Source organism: Protobothrops mucrosquamatus, unplaced genomic scaffold (assembly GCF_001527695.2).
Source record: "Protobothrops mucrosquamatus isolate PMUCROS unplaced genomic scaffold, P.Mucros_1.0 scaffold3901, whole genome shotgun sequence".
Taxonomy (NCBI): Eukaryota; Metazoa; Chordata; class Lepidosauria; order Squamata; family Viperidae; genus Protobothrops; species Protobothrops mucrosquamatus.
In genome coordinates, this window is record NW_015389847.1 from 77,623 (window position 1) to 95,133 (window position 17,511).

At 44.9% G+C, this 17,511-nt stretch overlaps 1 protein-coding gene across 2 annotated transcripts; it reads right to left on the minus strand.

Moving 5' to 3' along the window:
* Positions 1-1,255: 1,255 nt before the first annotated feature.
* LOC107298346 (ADP-ribosylation factor 1) lies at positions 1,256-16,833 on the minus strand. Of its 2 annotated transcripts, none has more exons than XM_015827723.1 (5): positions 16,692-16,833; positions 11,004-11,187; positions 8,000-8,110; positions 4,150-4,274; positions 1,256-2,370 (listed from the first exon to the last, which is right to left on the minus strand). In XM_015827723.1, the coding sequence occupies exons 2-5, from the start codon at positions 11,149-11,151 to the stop codon at positions 2,209-2,211; spliced, it is 546 nt and encodes a 181-aa protein (XP_015683209.1). In that variant the 5' UTR covers positions 11,152-11,187; positions 16,692-16,833; the 3' UTR covers positions 1,256-2,208. The 2 variants fall into 2 exon arrangements, with proteins under 2 accessions (XP_015683209.1, XP_015683210.1); XM_015827724.1 differs by lacking the exon at positions 16,692-16,833 and adding an exon at positions 16,555-16,680.
* Positions 16,834-17,511: the final 678 nt, after the last annotated feature.

The window sequence follows — 17,511 nt, forward strand, 5'->3', positions numbered from 1 at the left end:
TTGCTTCTTGTCCTGCCTTCAGCTGCTTTGGAGAATTGACCCCCTCTTCTTTGTGGCAGCCCCTCAAATATTGGAAGATGCTACCATGTCACCCTAGCCATACCCAATTCCTGCAACCGTTCATGTTTTGGCCTCCAGTCCCCTAATCATCTTTGTTGGTCTTCTCGGCACACTTTCTAGGGTCTCAACATTTTGAATTGTGGTGACCAAAACTGGACGCAATATTCCAAGTGTGGTCTTGCCAAGGCATTATAAAGCAGTACTAACACTTCACGTGATCTTGATGCTATCCCTCTGTTAATGCAGCCTAGGATTGCATTGGCCTTTTGGGCTGCTGCACACCACTGGCTCATATTTAATTGATCTACTAGGACAGGTATTCCCATCCCCGCCCCACTATCGGGCCTTGAGCTGTTTGCAACCGGGTTGTAGAGGTGGCGGGCACACATGCGCATCCCCACTTGCATAGCAGCAGGCAAGTGCGTGCGCTCCATTTGCACGGAACCATCCCTTCTCCCTCCCCGCCAGTCCACAAATCCAGAAAGGTTGGGGAACTCTGTATCAGGACACCTAGATCCCTTCTTAGTATCTCACTTTATTTAATGGCATGGCTGTCCTCCAGCATCCCTATGAGAAAACATGTGGGACAGTTTGAGGACAATAACAGAGCTGAACAGGACCTTGGAGTCTTCTAGTCCAACCCCCTGCTCAGGCAAGAAACCAATTTGACAAATGGTTGTCCAATCTCTTCTTCAAAATCTCCATTGTTCAATGAAACCTCCACCAGTGGAGCAATTAGCAAACATAAATGCCGTTACTTGATATTAAGTCCACGCGGGCCACATCTGAGCGCAAGAGAACAAACCAAACCCCACACCTCAGAGGAATAGTTAAGAGGTTTATATTCTAATAGCTTTAATTACAGTGCTTGTTTGTTGAAATAACTGAAAACAAGTATACAAAACAGTTGACTACTGTATTGAAAGATTTTTTTTCTTGTCGACACTAAGCAAACCAGTTCGGACTGTGTTTTTCTAGAGTCGCAACAGCTCCAGCTTCAGTGTTTTATCATCAAAATACAAAAAAAAAACAACAAAAACCCAAGAAAGTTAAAGAGTCATCTGGGATGGCAAATCTTAAACCTTGCAGAATGAGGGATGCAAAAGGGGCGTTTCTCATGTCCCAAAAATGGATTCTGACACATTTAAGAATGGAAGGTGCTTGATTTTCAAACTCTTGCGTTTTCAATCCCCCCCCCCCCCCGGATGCAAGAAGCTTGTGTGACATTTCTTATTTAAGTACAGTACTTGCCGAGGTGGGACTGCTGTTGTGACGCCCGTGCAAGAGCACCGTCTTCCTAAATAATTCTAGGCTGGAGAAATTCAAGGATTTTTGAAGGAGCTACATTCCCCAGTGACAGAGAGGAAGATGAAGATGGCATTCATAGGTTGCAGGGGAAAAATAGTTTTATCGAAATTTAAGGAGCAGTTAAAGGGGTGCAGGGGGTCCTGGTTTCTCCTTAATCTGCAACTGATTTCATTCTAACTCTGGGGAAAGTCTCCCATCTGCCGACAAACACAAAAAGGTTGTCAAGAACAGAAATGAGACCAAGAATTCTACGATCTGGAACAAGGGAAACTGCTGGTATTTTTCATGTTGTTGCAGAAATCACAAAGGGTCCTAGGTTCAAGTCGTCCAGCTTTCCTTCTCACCACCCGTCTTCTAAAAAGAAACTTGTCCCCAGGCTTAAAAACATGGCTGCAGAAATCAGCCCTCAGCCCAGATCTGCAAGCCGAGAGGGATCATGTTCAGATCTAGCCCACAGACACACACAAGACACAAACAAAACCAGACTCCTGTCAACCTTTTTTTTCTGAATCTACTCAAAGTTGTTGGGTTGTTTTTTTTAACCTTTATCATAAAAAAGGCAAATAATATTGCATAGGAGTACCAGAAACTGACTTGTGGGGAAAACAAGAACTATTTACATTAAGTAAGAAGAGAAAAAAACCCCTAAAACTGTTTTTTTTTCGAGTTTGGTTTTTGCCACATGTACAGCGTGGTGAAGGACAATCCTGTGGACGAAAAAAGATGAAAATAGTTTCCGGCACTCAATACTACAAAGTAGCATGGTTTGCCACATTAGACTAAAGTGAGGAAGAGGAAGGGGAGGAAGAGGGGTGGAGAAAAGAGGAATAATTCAGGGGTTCATTTCTGGTTCCGGAGCTGATTGGACAACCAGTCCAGTCCTTCATAGAGACCGTCCCCACTGGTGGCACAGGTGGCCTGGATGTACCAGTTTCTGTGGCGGAGAGAATGCAGCCCTAGTTTGTCTGTGATTTCAGCAGCATTCATGGCGTTCGGCAGGTCCTGGAAAGGGAAGCAATTGGCTTTAGAAAAGGCAATTTTTCCCCATCACAGCCACAGAGGAAAGAGCCATATTTTACAACCTTAGAAAGGAGGCAAAATAAAAAAAGTGTATTTTATAATGTAGAGGCAGGAGTTACGCCTATCACTTTCCTAATATTTAATGCCAGCAGGGCATTGCCAGGGTATACAGGTAGTCCTCAACTTACAACCATTCGTTTAGTGACCATTTAAAGTTACAATGGCACTGAAAAGTGACTTATGATTGCTTTTCATATGACTGTTGCAGCATCCCCACGGAATGCGACAAAAACTTTTGATCTCTTGACCATGGGGACGTGGGTCTAGGATGACTCGACGCCACTAGCTCAACGTGGCCAGCTAGACCCACATCCCCATGGTCACGTGGTAACTGATTCATATTTATGACGGTTGCAGTGTCTCGGGGTCATGTGAACCCCTTTTGCAACCTTCTGACAAGCAAAGTCAATGGGGAAGCCAGATTCACTTACCAACAGTGGTAAGAAAGGTCATAAAACAAGACAAATTCATCTAACTGTCTTGCTTAGCAATGGAAATTTTGGGTTCTATTGTGGTTGTAAGTCAAGGACTACCTGTAGTCAAGGAAGTGAAGGTGGCAGCCAAACTGTGTGATCGAAGCGCTCTCTGCCCATTTTTGGATGGGTAATGAACTTGAAAAACAAGCAAAACTTCTACGGGCAGTCCTCGACTCACGACCACAATTGAGACCAGAATTTCTGTTGCTAAGCAAGGCACTTAAGCGAGTCACCCCCAATTTTTGCCACAGATTTTAAGTTGTTAATAGTTAACTGTACGATCGTTAAGTGAATCTGGCTTCCCCCATTGACTTTGCTTGTTAGAAGCTGGCTGGGAAGGTTGCAAATGGCGATCACATGACCCCAGGACACTGCAACTGTGGTAAATACATGCAGTTGCCAAGCACCCAAATTTTGATCATGTGACTGTGGAGATGCTGCAATAGTCGTAAGTGTGAGGACTGGTCATAAGTCACTTTTCCCAGTGCCAATATAACTTGGAATGGTTGCTAAATGAATGGTTGTAAGTTAACCTGTATTGCAACATCAGGGATAGGATTTTGACTTTTTTTGACCATATCCAGTCGAAACCTCTGAAGACTTCAGCTATAATTGTGCACAACAGCAAAACACATGTGTAAAATCCCCCTTAAATTTCACCCAAGGGAAAAACTCTCAAAATGTGATTCTCCCTTAGAAAACAAGTAAAATCTCTCTGTGATATTTTTCAATATGGCTGAACCTTTCAATACCCTGGGTTTTTTTAACCATCACAAAACAAGTAGCCATGGAAATTTCTAAAACAAGACTGGGCAACAAGCAGGAGGGTTCAGAGTAGCAGAATAAAAGAATTGGAAGGGACCTTGGAGGTCTTCTAGTCCAACCCCCTGGCTCAAGCAGGAAACCCTATACCATTTCAGACAAATGGTTGTCCAATCTCTTCTTAAAAACCTCCAGTGTTGGAGCACCTACAGCTTCTGGAGGCAAGCCATTCCACTGGTTAATTATTCTCAATATTAGGAAGTTTCTCCTTAATTCCAGGTTGTTTCTCTCAATTAGTTTCCATCCTTTCTGTGTGGCAGCCCCTCAAATATTGGAAGACTGCTATCATGTCACCCCTAGTCCTTATTTTCATTAAGGTAGATATACCCAATTCCTGCAACCGTTCTTCATATCCCCTCGAATACGAAGAACGGTTCCCTCGAGGTCATCTATTCCCACGTACCTGTTTGTTAGCGAAGACTAAAAGGACAGCGTCTCTGAGCTCATCTTCTGCCAACATTCTCATAAGCTCTTCTCTGGCTTCGTTAACTCGCTCTCTGTCATTACTATCGACCACAAAGATCAAGCCTGAAAGGAAACAGCAATTGTTTCAAGTTGCAGAGAAACACTGTGCTGCAGTACAGGTAGTCCCTGACTTACTGCTACAATTGACCCCAACATTTCCATTGCTAAGCAAGACAGTTGTTAAGTGAGTTTTGCCCCATTTTATGACTTTTCGTGCCACAGTTGTAAAGTGATTGACTGCAGTTAAGTTAGTTAAGTGAACTTCCCATTGCCCATTTTGCTTGTCAGAAGGTTGCCAAAGGGGATCACATGACCTTGCGACACTGCAACCACCATAAATCCATGCCAGTTACCAAGTGTCTGAATTTGGATCATGTGACCATAGGGATGCTGCAACAGTCATTTGAAAAACCTTTCAGTCACTTTTGTCCACGCCATCGTAACTTCGAACGGTCACTAAACAAATGGTTATAAGTTGAGGACTACCTGTATAAAATAAGTGTGGATTCTGACTTCCAGAATTCCCCAGCCAGTATGCCGGATGGAGAATTCAAAGAGATGAAGTCCACACATCTTAAAATAGCCACGGTTGAGAAACAATACTCTAGGTTCTTCGGTTCAAAAATAAGCAATGGGGGAGGGGGGGTCTTCATTTAGAGGGAGAAATTATTATTTTATAATTTAAGTCTTAGTGGGTATATACACACAGGGAGAGAAACATCCTGCCACATTAGGCTTCAAGCAATACGAAATTGACTTCTGGATGTGGGAAAAAATAGCACATCCCCACCGTTGTATTTATCCCACATAAGCATTACTACTCAATTTTCTAACAGCAACATGCTGATGTGGTTAACCTGCTGATAAAGTGATTAAAAGGTCACCTTGAAAGAGGTTGTGTGTGACCATGGGAGGGAGGGGAAGGAAGGAAGGAAGGAAGGAAGGAGAGAGGAAAGGAGAGAGAAGAGAAAGAGGAAGAGGAAGGAAAGAAGGGAGAGAGGAGAGGAAAGGCGGGAGACGAGACAAAGAAAGAGAGTAATTTTCAATTGTCAAGGTTTCAGTAAAAATCAATATTTTATAACAATTCTTTCTTTCAGGAGTCAATTGTCAACCAGTCAGAATTGCAATTCAATATATTTAGCAACCTTAAATCCTTCCTATAACTTTCCCTCTCAAAAATTAGTCATAGATCAAAGTTTTTAAACAGTTCATAAATTTAGACCACAAAGTATTTCTTTTCCTCCAAACACTTTCCAATCTTATAGCTGGCCCAGTATACAATCTCTTCTTTGTTCCCTAGCAACTATCTTCTTAAAGGTTATTAAGAGTTCATGGGAACAGATTTTTCTTTGTTTCTGGGTGTTCTCTTTAATGTGCTATATTCTAATTGTCCACTAGATGTCAGCAAATATTTGTTTTCCAGCTCTTTCAGACAAGAAGTTATTATTTTTCTTTTTCTTTAATTTCATCAAAATCCTTTAGAACAGACATGTCAAACACAAGGCCCAGGGGCCGGATGCGGCCCGCGACGTGGTTTCATGTGGCCCGCGAAGCCATCCTGGAAACAGTGAGGGAGTGGCCCCCGCTGCCTTGGCCCCCAGCCCAGGCCGCCTGGGAGCCAATGTACAATTTTGTGGTGGCCATCTATGCTGAAACGCATTCAGTCTTAGCTCCACAAAAAGAAGCGCGCCGCCGCTCAGCCCCCAGCCTGCCCGATTTCAGCAGGCAGCAAGGTGCAAAGCTGACGAGCTTCGCACTGCCCGGCTCAGCCTCTCAGTGCTGTGAGGAGAGCGCCCTGCTGCCTGCCGAAACTGGGCAGGCTGGGGGCTGGGTGGCGTTGCGTAGGTAACGTCGACTCTCACGTTGCTCATGGCGTCCCCTCCCCCAAAGCCCACCAAGCCAGATATGTGAAGTAGGTGAGGGCCATGTGCTGGCCACTTGCAGGCAATGGTGCATTTCTTCATTCCTCACGAAGGGTGACACCTCCCCAGCTGCATTTCTTACCTGTTTTTCTCCCTCCCTCATCTCAAATATTTTCCCACCACTCTGTACTTAGGAAGGAAGGAAAGAAGGAGAGGGAGGGTCTGAGGGAAGTCCTGCCTTAGTCCTGCCCTGCTGCCCTTTCACCATCCCCTTGCCCCCTCCTCCTGGTCTATCCTGGGGGTCTCCCACCCTATTGCTAAGGAAGCTTTGGATACAAAGCCAGGTCTCCTCCCATGGAGAGGGAGTGGGCCTCCCTCTGACTTTGCCCTCATACCCATCATGAGCAACTTGGCTAAGGAGAGCAAGCACAGCAGCAGCAGCCTTGAGGAAGAGGTAAGTGCAGCTGGGCACCCCCTTGGGGTAGTGGGGCTGGGCTTGGTGCCGTGGGTGCTTGAAGGCCGGGTTGGGCGTTTGACCTCTGCTGCCCAGGGCTCTGGGAAGCCCACGGCACCATCCAGCCCCCCCTTGCATGGCCTGAGAGGAACAGTGAGGCTCTTCCAGTGGACCATGCCTTGGTGCTTGCCCCGGTCCCACCCCCTTCTGCCAGAGACCCTCAGATCTGTCCCACTCCTGCCCAGGCCCCCACAGGCACCCTTGACCCGAACGATGTACAGCTGACCATGCCCACCCAGTAGGCCACACCCACTCCAGCCACACCCACCCAGTAGGCCGCACCCATCAGCATTGCGAGGACAACCGCAATGCTGATGCGGCCCTCAATGAAATTGAGTTTGACACCCCTGCTTTAGAATATAATCTTAGCAGTTTGTTTTAGTTTCCAAGTTTGATCAGATTGTAGTATTTTAAATTTAATTTCAATATGTTTCTTTCCTCCTTAAAGGTTAATTCACCGCTTCTGTCTATGGGGGAATGGGAATGTAGTCCCCTCCCCTCACTTTCGGAGATTTTTTGCTTTGGGGATCTTTCCCAGGGACTTAGTTGCAAAATAAGGGAGAGAAGATCGAATACTTTCACTAATTCCAAGCACGCTGTTCACCGTTGTTCTGGTTAGTGCTCTTGGACTTCGGCTACAGGTAGGTTGGGCTAGACGCTGGCATGCGGCTAGCCTTTCTCCTGTTGGGTTTGGAGGGCTTCCCCTGGATCAAACGAAGCGATTGCCATCGCTTCGTGATCAACGGGGCGCCCCTCCTTCATGGTCACCTCTTTGGGGCGACTTTCGACCCATCTAGGGTCCCCCTGGCAGGACGAAACTAGCCGTGGGGAGCAGAGATTTTATCATAAAGGTGAGTAAATTCAGCTAAGGCAGCTCAGACAGAAGGGTGTTATTGAGGTCATGAGATTATATTATCCTGAGATAATAAATACAGGTAGTTCTCAACTTACAACAACAATTGAGCCCAAACTTTCTGTTGCTGAGATATTTGAGTTTTGCCCCATTTTACAACCTTTCTTGCTACAGTTGTTAAGTTCGTTGCATGGTTGTTAAGCGAATCTGACTTCCCCATTGACTTTGCTTGTCAGAAGGTCGCAAAAGGGGATCACATGACTCCAGGACATGGCAACCATCATAAATACATGCCAGTTGCCAAGCGTCTGACCATGGGGATGCTGCAACGGCCGTGTGAAAAATGGCCGTAAGTCATTTTTTTCAGTGCCGTTGTAACTTCAGTCACTAAATTAACTGTTGTTGAGGACTACCTGTATCCTTCATAACATTTCCATTTGATTCAAGCAGTTCACAAGATTTCCTGGTGCTGTCCATGCAATTCTGGAGCAAATGAATGCTTATGCAGATTAAATGGATTGAAATAGTATGTGGATCTTGCAGACTACCAACAACTCACCTTGTGTATTTTGGAAATAATGGCGCCAAAGTGGTCTGATCTTATCCTGTCCACCGACATCCCACACCGTGAAGCTAATATTCTTGTATTCTACTGTTTCTACATTGAAACCTAAACAGATGTGAGAGAATGTGCTCAGTTAATAGGAGAAAGATAAATTTATCCATTTAAGATGTCAATCACATTTGGTCTTCAACAGCCTGTTCTCCTTGCCAGCCAAAACACATCTTATAAGCAAGTTATCGCAATAATATAAAGAAAAACCTAACATTTCCCTCTCTATATACATTTTACAAAGTGGTATTAAAAAGCTAAGAGCCAGTTTGTTGTAACTGTTAAGGCACCAGGCTAGAGACAGGGTGACCGTGAGTTCTAGTCCTACGTAAGCACAAAGACAGCTGGGTAGCTTTGGCCCAATCACCAGGAGATGGTGAGTTCAAGTCCCGCCTTAACCATGAAAGCAGGCTGGGTGGCTTTGGGCCAATCACCGAGAGATGGTGAGTTCTAGCTCTGTCTTAGGCATGAAAGCCAGCTAGGTGACTTTGGGCCAATCACCAGGAGACTGGGACTTCTAGTCCTGCCTGAGATATGAAGCCAACTGTGTGACCTTGGGCCAGCCACTTTCTCTCAGCTCTAGGAAGGAAGTAATGGCAAACCACTTCTGAAAAGGCAGTTTCTGAGAATTGGGCATGACCAAACAGAATAAAATATATTAAAAAGCTACACATATGTTGTAAAATATTATAGAACTCCAAGATCAGAGGGTACCTTGGAGGTCTTCTAGTCCTTTTCCGTAGCAGGAATCTTCAGACCATCTCAGCTAAGTGGGTGCTCAACGCCTCCACCTTTTTAGCATTCCATAAGGCTTCAAGATCTGACTTTTCTCCCAAGTGTTGGGAGATTAGATGATCACACATTAGAACTGATTGGCAACAGGTTTTTGTTGTTTTCAATAATTTTATGGGTTGGGTTTTATAGTTTACAATGATTTTATACTGTTTTAATTTTTGATTGGAAGCTGCCCAGAGTTGGTTGAAAGATGGGTGGCTATATAAATGTTTTAAATAAGTAAATAAACCCGCAAGGATGGTGCACCTATGGTTATGCAGGAGGTAAGCTGTGCCACTGATGATTCTATTTCTATCTCCCCTTTTATAGATATATGTAGGGAAAATTCAAGATTAATAATAATAATAATAATAATAATAATAATAATAATAATAATAATAATAATAATAATAATAATAATAATAAAGTTGGAAGGGACCTTGGAGGTCATCGAGTCCAACCCCCTGCTCAGGCAGGAACCCTACACCAGACAAATGGCTGTCCAGTCTCTTCTTAAAAACTTCCAGTGTTGGAGCATTCACCGCTTCGGGAGGCAGGTTGTTCCACTGGTTAATTGTTCTAACTGTCAGGAAGTTTCTCCTTAGTTCTAAGTTGCTTCTCTCCTTGATTAGTTTCCATCCGTTGCTTCTCGTCCTGCCTCCAGACGCTTTGGAGAATAGCTTGACTCCCTCTTCTTTGTGGCAGCCCCTGAGATATTGGAACACTGCTATCATGTCCCCCCCTCGTCCTTCTCTTCGTTAAACTAGACATACCCAATTCCAGCAGCCGTTCCTTATATGCTTTAGCCTCCAGTCCCCTAATCATCTTTGTTGCTCTTCTCTGTACTCTTTCTAGAGTCTCAGCATCTTTTTTACATTGTGGTGACCAAAACTGGATGCAGTATTCCAAGTGTAGGGATATATGTAGGGAACATACCTAATACACCTTCCTCCTCCAAGCGTAATTAATTAAATGAAGGCAGTCTAAGCAGTGAACACTTTTAGATATTAAATCTGCTGTATTTTCACTCAGGAATCCTCAGACAACCTTAGGCTTGCTTTTCAAAACAAAAGTAGGATAGATTTTTATCCAAACAAGAACAAATGAGAGTGTTCCTACATACCAGGTTTCCCCGAAAATAAGACCCGGTCTTATATTTTTATAGGCCTCCAAAAGAGACATTAGGTCTTATTTTTCAGGGGATGTCTTATTTTTTCCTGACACTTGCCTTGCCTCGCAGCAGCGGCATCAACAGCCCCGCCCAGCAGGAGCCCGGGTGGCTGCTCCCCACTTCTGCTCGCAACAGGTGGCCACGTGGTGTGCTGGTGCTGACGCCACAAGGCAAGGCGGGGGAGGGGAGAGCCCTGCACCTGCTTACCTCAGGGCCCCCACAGCCAGGTCTCCCACACCCTGCCACCTGCCTCGCCTCTTAGAAATCCAGGGCTAAACAGTACAGAAGTAGAGGGGGCAGAGCTGGTTCACCAGATTGAAAAGAAAAAAAAAAAGGCGGGCAGTAATTCCCTTTCTTCTGCATGGGAAGACCACATCGGAAATCAGCATGCCCCGATGCTCGTTATGGATGGCTCATCTGAGTTTTCGTAACATTTCACAGTAGACTTCTGAATTGATGGTCGAACCACACTCCGTGAACTTCACTAGCAGTACTCCTTTGGCATCTTCACATTTGGCGGGATTTTCTATGGCACCACTTCCGGTGTGGTGTTGGTTCACAATAATGCTCACCCGCACACCGCTAGATGCACCCAAGAACTTTTGAAGCAGTTCCGTTGGGATGTTTTTGATCACCCCTAATAGCCCAGATTTGGCGCTGAGCGACTACTAAGGAATTTCAAACCTTGTAAGACGTTATGACAAGTGTCTCAATTTGAATGGCGATTATGTCAAAAAGTAATGTAATGTTGTAGTTTTCTAATGTGTATAGTTCTGTATCTGCGAATGTCTGTCATTGATAACCAAACAGAGGTTAATTTCCGAATTGCCCTCGTAATTGAGTTAATTGAAGTAGCATGATCTTGGCTACTACTCATCAGCTACTGAGCAACCTATACAAGCTAATTCTACATTTTCACCCAGTTTTGTGATACTGTGCAAAACGTACCCATATTTTATTTTAAATCCAGAATTAGTTGCAATTAAGAGATGCTTGAATTCTTACCTATAGTAGGGATGGTAGTTACTATTTCACCGAGCTTAAGCTTGTACAATATAGTAGTTTTTCCTGCGGCATCCAGTCCAACCATAAGAATACGCATTTCTTTTTTGCCGAAGAGGCCTTTGAAAAGGTTGGCAAAAATATTTCCCATGTTTGAGGATGTTGTTCACCCACTGGCCAAGAAAATCTAGGAGACAAAGGGTTTCAAGACTATTAGCTCAGTAAAACATCACGATCATAGCTAAGCCCAAAAGTATATATTAATGGCCCCCATGAACCGAGGGGGATTTATTTCTCATGTAAACATTCATACAGGTAGTCCTCAACTTACAACCATGTGTGTAGTGACCATTCGAAGTTACAAGAGCATTGAAAAAAGTGACTTATGAGCATTTTCACTGTTATGACCGTTGCAGCATCCCCATGGTCACGTGATCAAAATTCAGACGCTTGGCAACTGGCATGTGTTTATGATGGTTGGAGTGTCCCGGGGTCATGTGATCGCTTTTTGTGACCTTCTGCCAAGCAAAGAAAATGGGGAAGCCAGATTCACTTAACCATGTTTCTAACTTAACTGCAACGATTGTCACAAGATCATAAAATGGGGCAAAGCTCACTTAACAATGGCCTTTGCTTAGCAAGGGAAATGTTGGGCTCAATTGTGGTCATAAGTCGAGGACTACCTGTAGTCAGCTTGTGGCAACAGAGGTTCAATAGAGGCAACAGAAGGCAGTATTTATGCAGATTAAATTGCCATGTATACACAAAGAGAGCAACAGGTATTTCCATCACAGGATAAAGTTTTAGCAGGAGACAGGCAGTTTGCTCAAATATACAATTAATGCTCAAATATACAATTAATGTAATGAGGACATGTTCTATGAAACTAATAAAATGGTCAAAATACATAAGGATGTTGAAAGATATGGGTGTGAAAACCATGTTACTCCTGAAAAACAGGTCACTTTAAGTTTATTGGCTATAATTATATCTATTTATAAATATATCTACATACATTTCAAGGAAGGAAGGAAGGGCTTCAACATAAAAATAGAAGCATAAAAGTAATTTCAAGACAAATGCATTTCTTCCTGTTCCCTAAATAAGTGAAACAGTAGCTAGGACAAACCATCAATTGTGGCATGCTATTCAATGTTAATCACACTTAGAAGAAACTATGCAAGGAACATTGTTAGCAGCATGAACCAGATATGAAATTTTCCTTAATGAAAATAATCATGCATTTCCCTCTGTAAAACTGAGCCCAGCTTGACAATCTCTAAGTTGGCAGAATCCAGTTTGACCAGTATGATTCTCTCAAAGGCTGTTCACAATTCTAGAGCTCAAGCATCATCTGATGCCCAGCTAACACTGGGATTCTCTACTTGATTCTCCTGACATCATAACTAGTAGTTAACTAGTTTCTACTCTGTCAAACTTGGCAGAGAAAAAGGCAGCCCTCTGAGAAGTCTACGGTATTAATTTAATACAGGTAGTCCTCAACTTATGAACATAATGTAGCCCAAAATTTCTGTTGCTAAATGAGACAATTGTTACGTGAATTTTGCCTCATTTTATGACCTTTCTTGGCACACTTGTTAACTGAATCACTGTACTTAAGTCAGTAACACAGTTAAGTGACTCTGGCTTCCCCACTGACTTTGCTTGGCAATGTAAAAGAAATCTCCAAATCTTTCAAAAGTGTAAATTAACTTCCACCAAGTTCTGATGAACTAACAAGGAAAAGTCTAAGCTGGGAAAAAAATAGGTGGGGGGAAAATGACACTGAGTAACTGAGATATTTGTTCCTGAATCTATGTTAGTTTCTGCATCTTGTTTATATTTCTCCCATGTCACAAAGATAAAGATGAAAACCTTAAGCCAGCCAAAATCTAAGGTAGGCCAGTGAACTACATCACTGAAAGACCAATAAGTTAAACATCAGAAAATACATGCTAGAATTCACTAAGAAATTTTTTTTAGCAATGCCATCCGCCTTGGCATTTATTGCAAAACCTGGTTCTTAAACACAAAAATTAATGCTTAAAAGCAACTGTCCCCCTCATTATCCCAAGTATTTATGAGGGGCATGTCATTATCAGGTATTAGCAACATGAAAAGTTATTTAACATATTTCCTAAGAAAAAACATTAACCCAAGATTTAAGAGGACTTTCTCCAGTGGGGTGCATCCAGCCAATCAGCAGAGACTAGCAATATCAATCCAGCCTGACATTTCCTGATATTTCAGGAAAAAGAAACTTAGGCAGTAAATTACATTGTCCTGAGATGGCTTTGATGCCCAGAATTATACTGTACTGTAGTTACCTGTGTGGTAAAGCTAGAGAAACAATTCACAACCCTGGAAATGGGAATGGCCAGGAAAACAGCTTTGAAAAGCATGGTAAGCCTGGAAGGGACTTTGGAGGTCATCTAGTTCAGGGCTTTTTGACCGGTGGTACGCATACCACCTGTGGTACATTAATGAGTGGCAGGTGGTACGCAGCGCTGCCTAGCCAAGTGTAGTGGGGGAGGGAAAGAGCCAGCGCAGGCAAGGACTTACTGTGAGAGAGTCCTCTGGAGCTGCAGAGTGGCTGAGAAAGGAGGAGGAGGGGGCCGGAGACAGGAGAGGCTATAAAACGAGGCAGTTTGGGCGGGAGAGGGAGAGAGAAAAAAAGCAGCAGCCTTGGGAGGAGGGGGAGTCAGCTCTAGCTGCACTGAAGGGAAAGAAGGAGGAGGAGGGTGGGGGGAGAGGAGAGATCAAGATGGCCGGCCATGAGCCGATCTACAACTGCTGTGGCAGCCACCTGTGCTGGCAGCAGCAAACAGGCAAGAAATGCAGTGGGGGAGGGGTCGCCCTCCACGAGGAATGAAAAAAGGCAGCAATGGCTGGAGGTGGGGGGGGGGGGGGGAGGGGGNCTTAAGGAGTGTTTGGCAATTTCTATTTGGCTGATGTCTCGTGTTAGCTTCTATTGCTCTGCTATTGTTAGCTGTAAGTTTTGCTGCAAGGGATTTTGAAGTATTTTTCTCCTGAATGGATTTTGCCTGTAGCATTCCTTTACTTATGAATGGAGCCATTTGGGGAGGCTGCCTTAGCCGGCAGCCAATACTTACTACATTTTTTTTTCTTAAGTGCTGGCTGCGCTCCTTAACTTTGCTTTCTAGCCAGTAGCTAATTCTTAAAGGGGAATGTGCCTTTTTAAGCTAGTTCACTCAGCAGCTTGTCTTTTCTTTTCTGTCTCTGGAGGCTTTTCCTTGTTTGATGAATATATGGAAGAGAGAAAATATAGGGGGGGGGGGTTAAATTCTTCCTTCAGAAGGAGGTGGGCATGAGAAAGAGGGAGGCAGGGAAGGAGGGAGGGAAGTAAGTCCCGCCTTAGCACTTGGCCACCAGCAGCTCTGCCATTATTATTATTATTATTTTTTTCAAAGAATTTTTTATTGTTTTCAACATAAAAAAAAACACATCACAAATACATCACAATTGAAAGAACCCCCCCCCACCCGGACTTCCCAAACCTAATCCCAGGATACTATTCAACTAAAAGTAACCTTGTATTAAGATCCCTAACTCCACAAAGTGTTATTCTACATAAGTAGGTGAAATATATATATATGTATAAAGAGAGAATTTTTTTATCTAAAAACCTAACTTATATTCCACCATTCTATGCTTATTTTGAATATAAACAATCCATCTTCTCCATATTGATAAAAATTGTTCATTTGAGTGATCCTTCAAATAAGCCGAAATCTTTGCCATTTCAGCAAGATGCCATTATTATTATTGTTGTTATTATTATTATTATTATTATTATTATTATTATTATTATTTATTGAATTTATATACCGCCCTATCTCCCTTACGGGACTCAGGGTGGTGAACAGGCGATAATAAAAAACCACGATAAATATACACAAGTTTCTGTTCTAAAATCAAATTAAATAACAGGCCTGCTCTAAAAGTACCCCATACAAAACCCCCACCAAAACATAATCAAACTACGCCAGGCCGGCCGCACGGAATAGATGGGCCTTCAGGGCTCGGCGAAAAAGGCTGTCTTTGCTTGTCAAAAGGTTGCAAAAGGGGATCACATGACCCTGGGACACTGTGACCATCATAAATATGAATCAGTTGCCAAGCATCCAAATATAAATCACATGACTCTGGGCATGCTGCAATGGTCATAAGTGTGAAAAATGGTCATGTCATTTCAGTGCAATTGCAACTTTGAACAGGTTTGGTGGTTTTTTGGGGGGTCATCAAGTTTTTGACACCTTGCTAGGTGGTACTCGAATATTGCCATATCCTAAAAGTGGTAGAATCGGTGAAAAGGTTGCAAAGCCCTGATCTAGTTCAACCCTCTGCTCAAGGCAAGAGACTTTATACCATCCTGGTCAAATGGTTGTTCAATCTTTTCTTGAAAATCTCTAGAGATGGAGCACCCACAATTCCCAGAGGGAAGCTGTACCACTGCTTGCTTCATAGTTCTCACCGTCAGGGAGTTCCTCCTTATTTCTAGGTTGCATCTCCTTCTGACCAGCTTCCATTCCTTTCTTCCTCCCTCTTCTTTCTCCTTCCTTCTCTTTTGTTCCTTCCTCCTTCCCTCCCTCCCTCCCATCTCTCCTTCCTTCTTTCACGGCTCAGTTGGCCTAACAAGCTTAAGAAGACAAAGACCTAGCTAAGACCTTGTACAATAAACTAAGTTTGGCTAACGGTGATTTGTATTTCCGTCATGGCTTAATATTTGACCCTTCCTCCCACCCAAATACTAGGGCCAGAAGGTACCTTGGAGGTCATCTAGCCCAACCCCCTGCCCAAGGCGTGGAGTCCTTACACCACCCTGGCCAAATGGATTAAGAGTCTTGTCCCAGCCTGTCAACGCAGACCTTTTGTGTCTGATTTCCTCAACTTCGGCTAATAAAGAGGAAGAGAATCTTCACCACAACACACTTGAAACTCCCTAACCTTGCGCAACTGTTTGGATGACGTCACCAGCAAGTGACTAAAGGATCCTAAATCCCCACCCATCCCGCGTCTTTGGGGCCAAATTCCAGCCGAGGAAAGAAAAAAGACACCCCCCCAAAGCCCATCATCCACCCCGGGGGCCACCCTGCCTTCTCCCCGGGTCTATGACACTTTACCAGACAATTCGCTGCGGGACAAGAGTTAATATCAAAGATATGGTGGAATTGAATCATTAAAAAATGGATGCAAAAGGAGGGACAGAATGAAATGTGAATGACAAAAAATAGTCGTCCGTGATGAGTTGCCTGCGGCGAGTTGTCCCACTCCACTTCGCCCCCGTCTCATGGACGCTACAGCCAGGCCAAAGCACCAGGACTATGGGTGTAAGGAGTTACCCATCCCCCACCCCGGGCAAAGGAGCCCAGGCCTGAGGCCTATAAGGAGAGGATCCCGTGCAGGGCCTCCTTCTCGCCCTCTGACTACAGTCCCCTTCTCGTGGGGGCTAGGGAAGAGGGGAATGGTGGTCCTCAAAGGCGGCGGGGGGGGGCAGCGGGGAAGGTCAAAGGAGGGGAGAGAAGAGACTCACAGCTGGGCCGGGACAACAGCGGGTGCCGGGGGACTTTGCCCCGCCCGGTCGGCTCAGGGCGGGCCTTTGGCGAAGGAAGGGTCGGGTCATACCAAGCCCAGCCGCCGCGAAGACTTCGTGAGGGATCGGCTGCTTACCGGGCGACGTCGCGGGGTACCTGGCTGCGGGGACGTCGTCGTCGTCCTCTCCGAGCCCGCCGGGTGTCTCGCCTTCACCTTCCGTCTCCGTCACAGCCTCCCTCACTGCCCACAAGATGGCGGCTCCCCACGGCCACGTCAGTGCCAAGGGCTCCGGAAAGCACGACCGGAAACACAGGCTGGGTTGGGGTTTTTTTTATATCCCTCCTTTCCCTGCCCCTCCTCCTTTTTCTTTCTCCCCGAAAGAGGGAGTCAGAGCAGGGACGGGGAGGCGTGGCCAAGTACTGCGGAGAAGGAGAAGAACAAGGGAGACCTACCTTTACGAGCATGCGCGCTCCCCTTCTTCGTCTCGTGCGCCCTGCCGACCGTTAGAAAGCGGGAACGGAGGTGCCCGTGCCCTTTTCAAAGGGGAGGGGGAGCGCGCGCGAGCCTGGAAAAAGGGGCGAAGCCTCACGGGGAGATTCTGTGGCGCACGCGCTGGAAAAAAGGGGCGGGGCCTCCTGGGCTCGCGCACCATTTCGCGGAGGGAGGGGGTGGAGGGGAGCGTGTCGCTTCCCTCAGCAGTGGAGGGCGGCACCTTTGGGGACAGCAAAGCTCATCATCCCCTACTCCCGCGTGGCCCTCCTGTTGCATCCATTTGGTTCCTGACTTAAGTTTCGTTTCTCCTGAAAAGCTTACCTGCCTGCCTTAGGTTTCGTTTCCTGATTTAAGTTTCATTTCTCCTGTTAAGCCTACCTTGAATTAGTACCTCCTTGACTTAAGTTTCCTGTTCTTTGTGTATGGCAATGGAGAGCCATCCCCCTATTGTCCTTTTGTACAC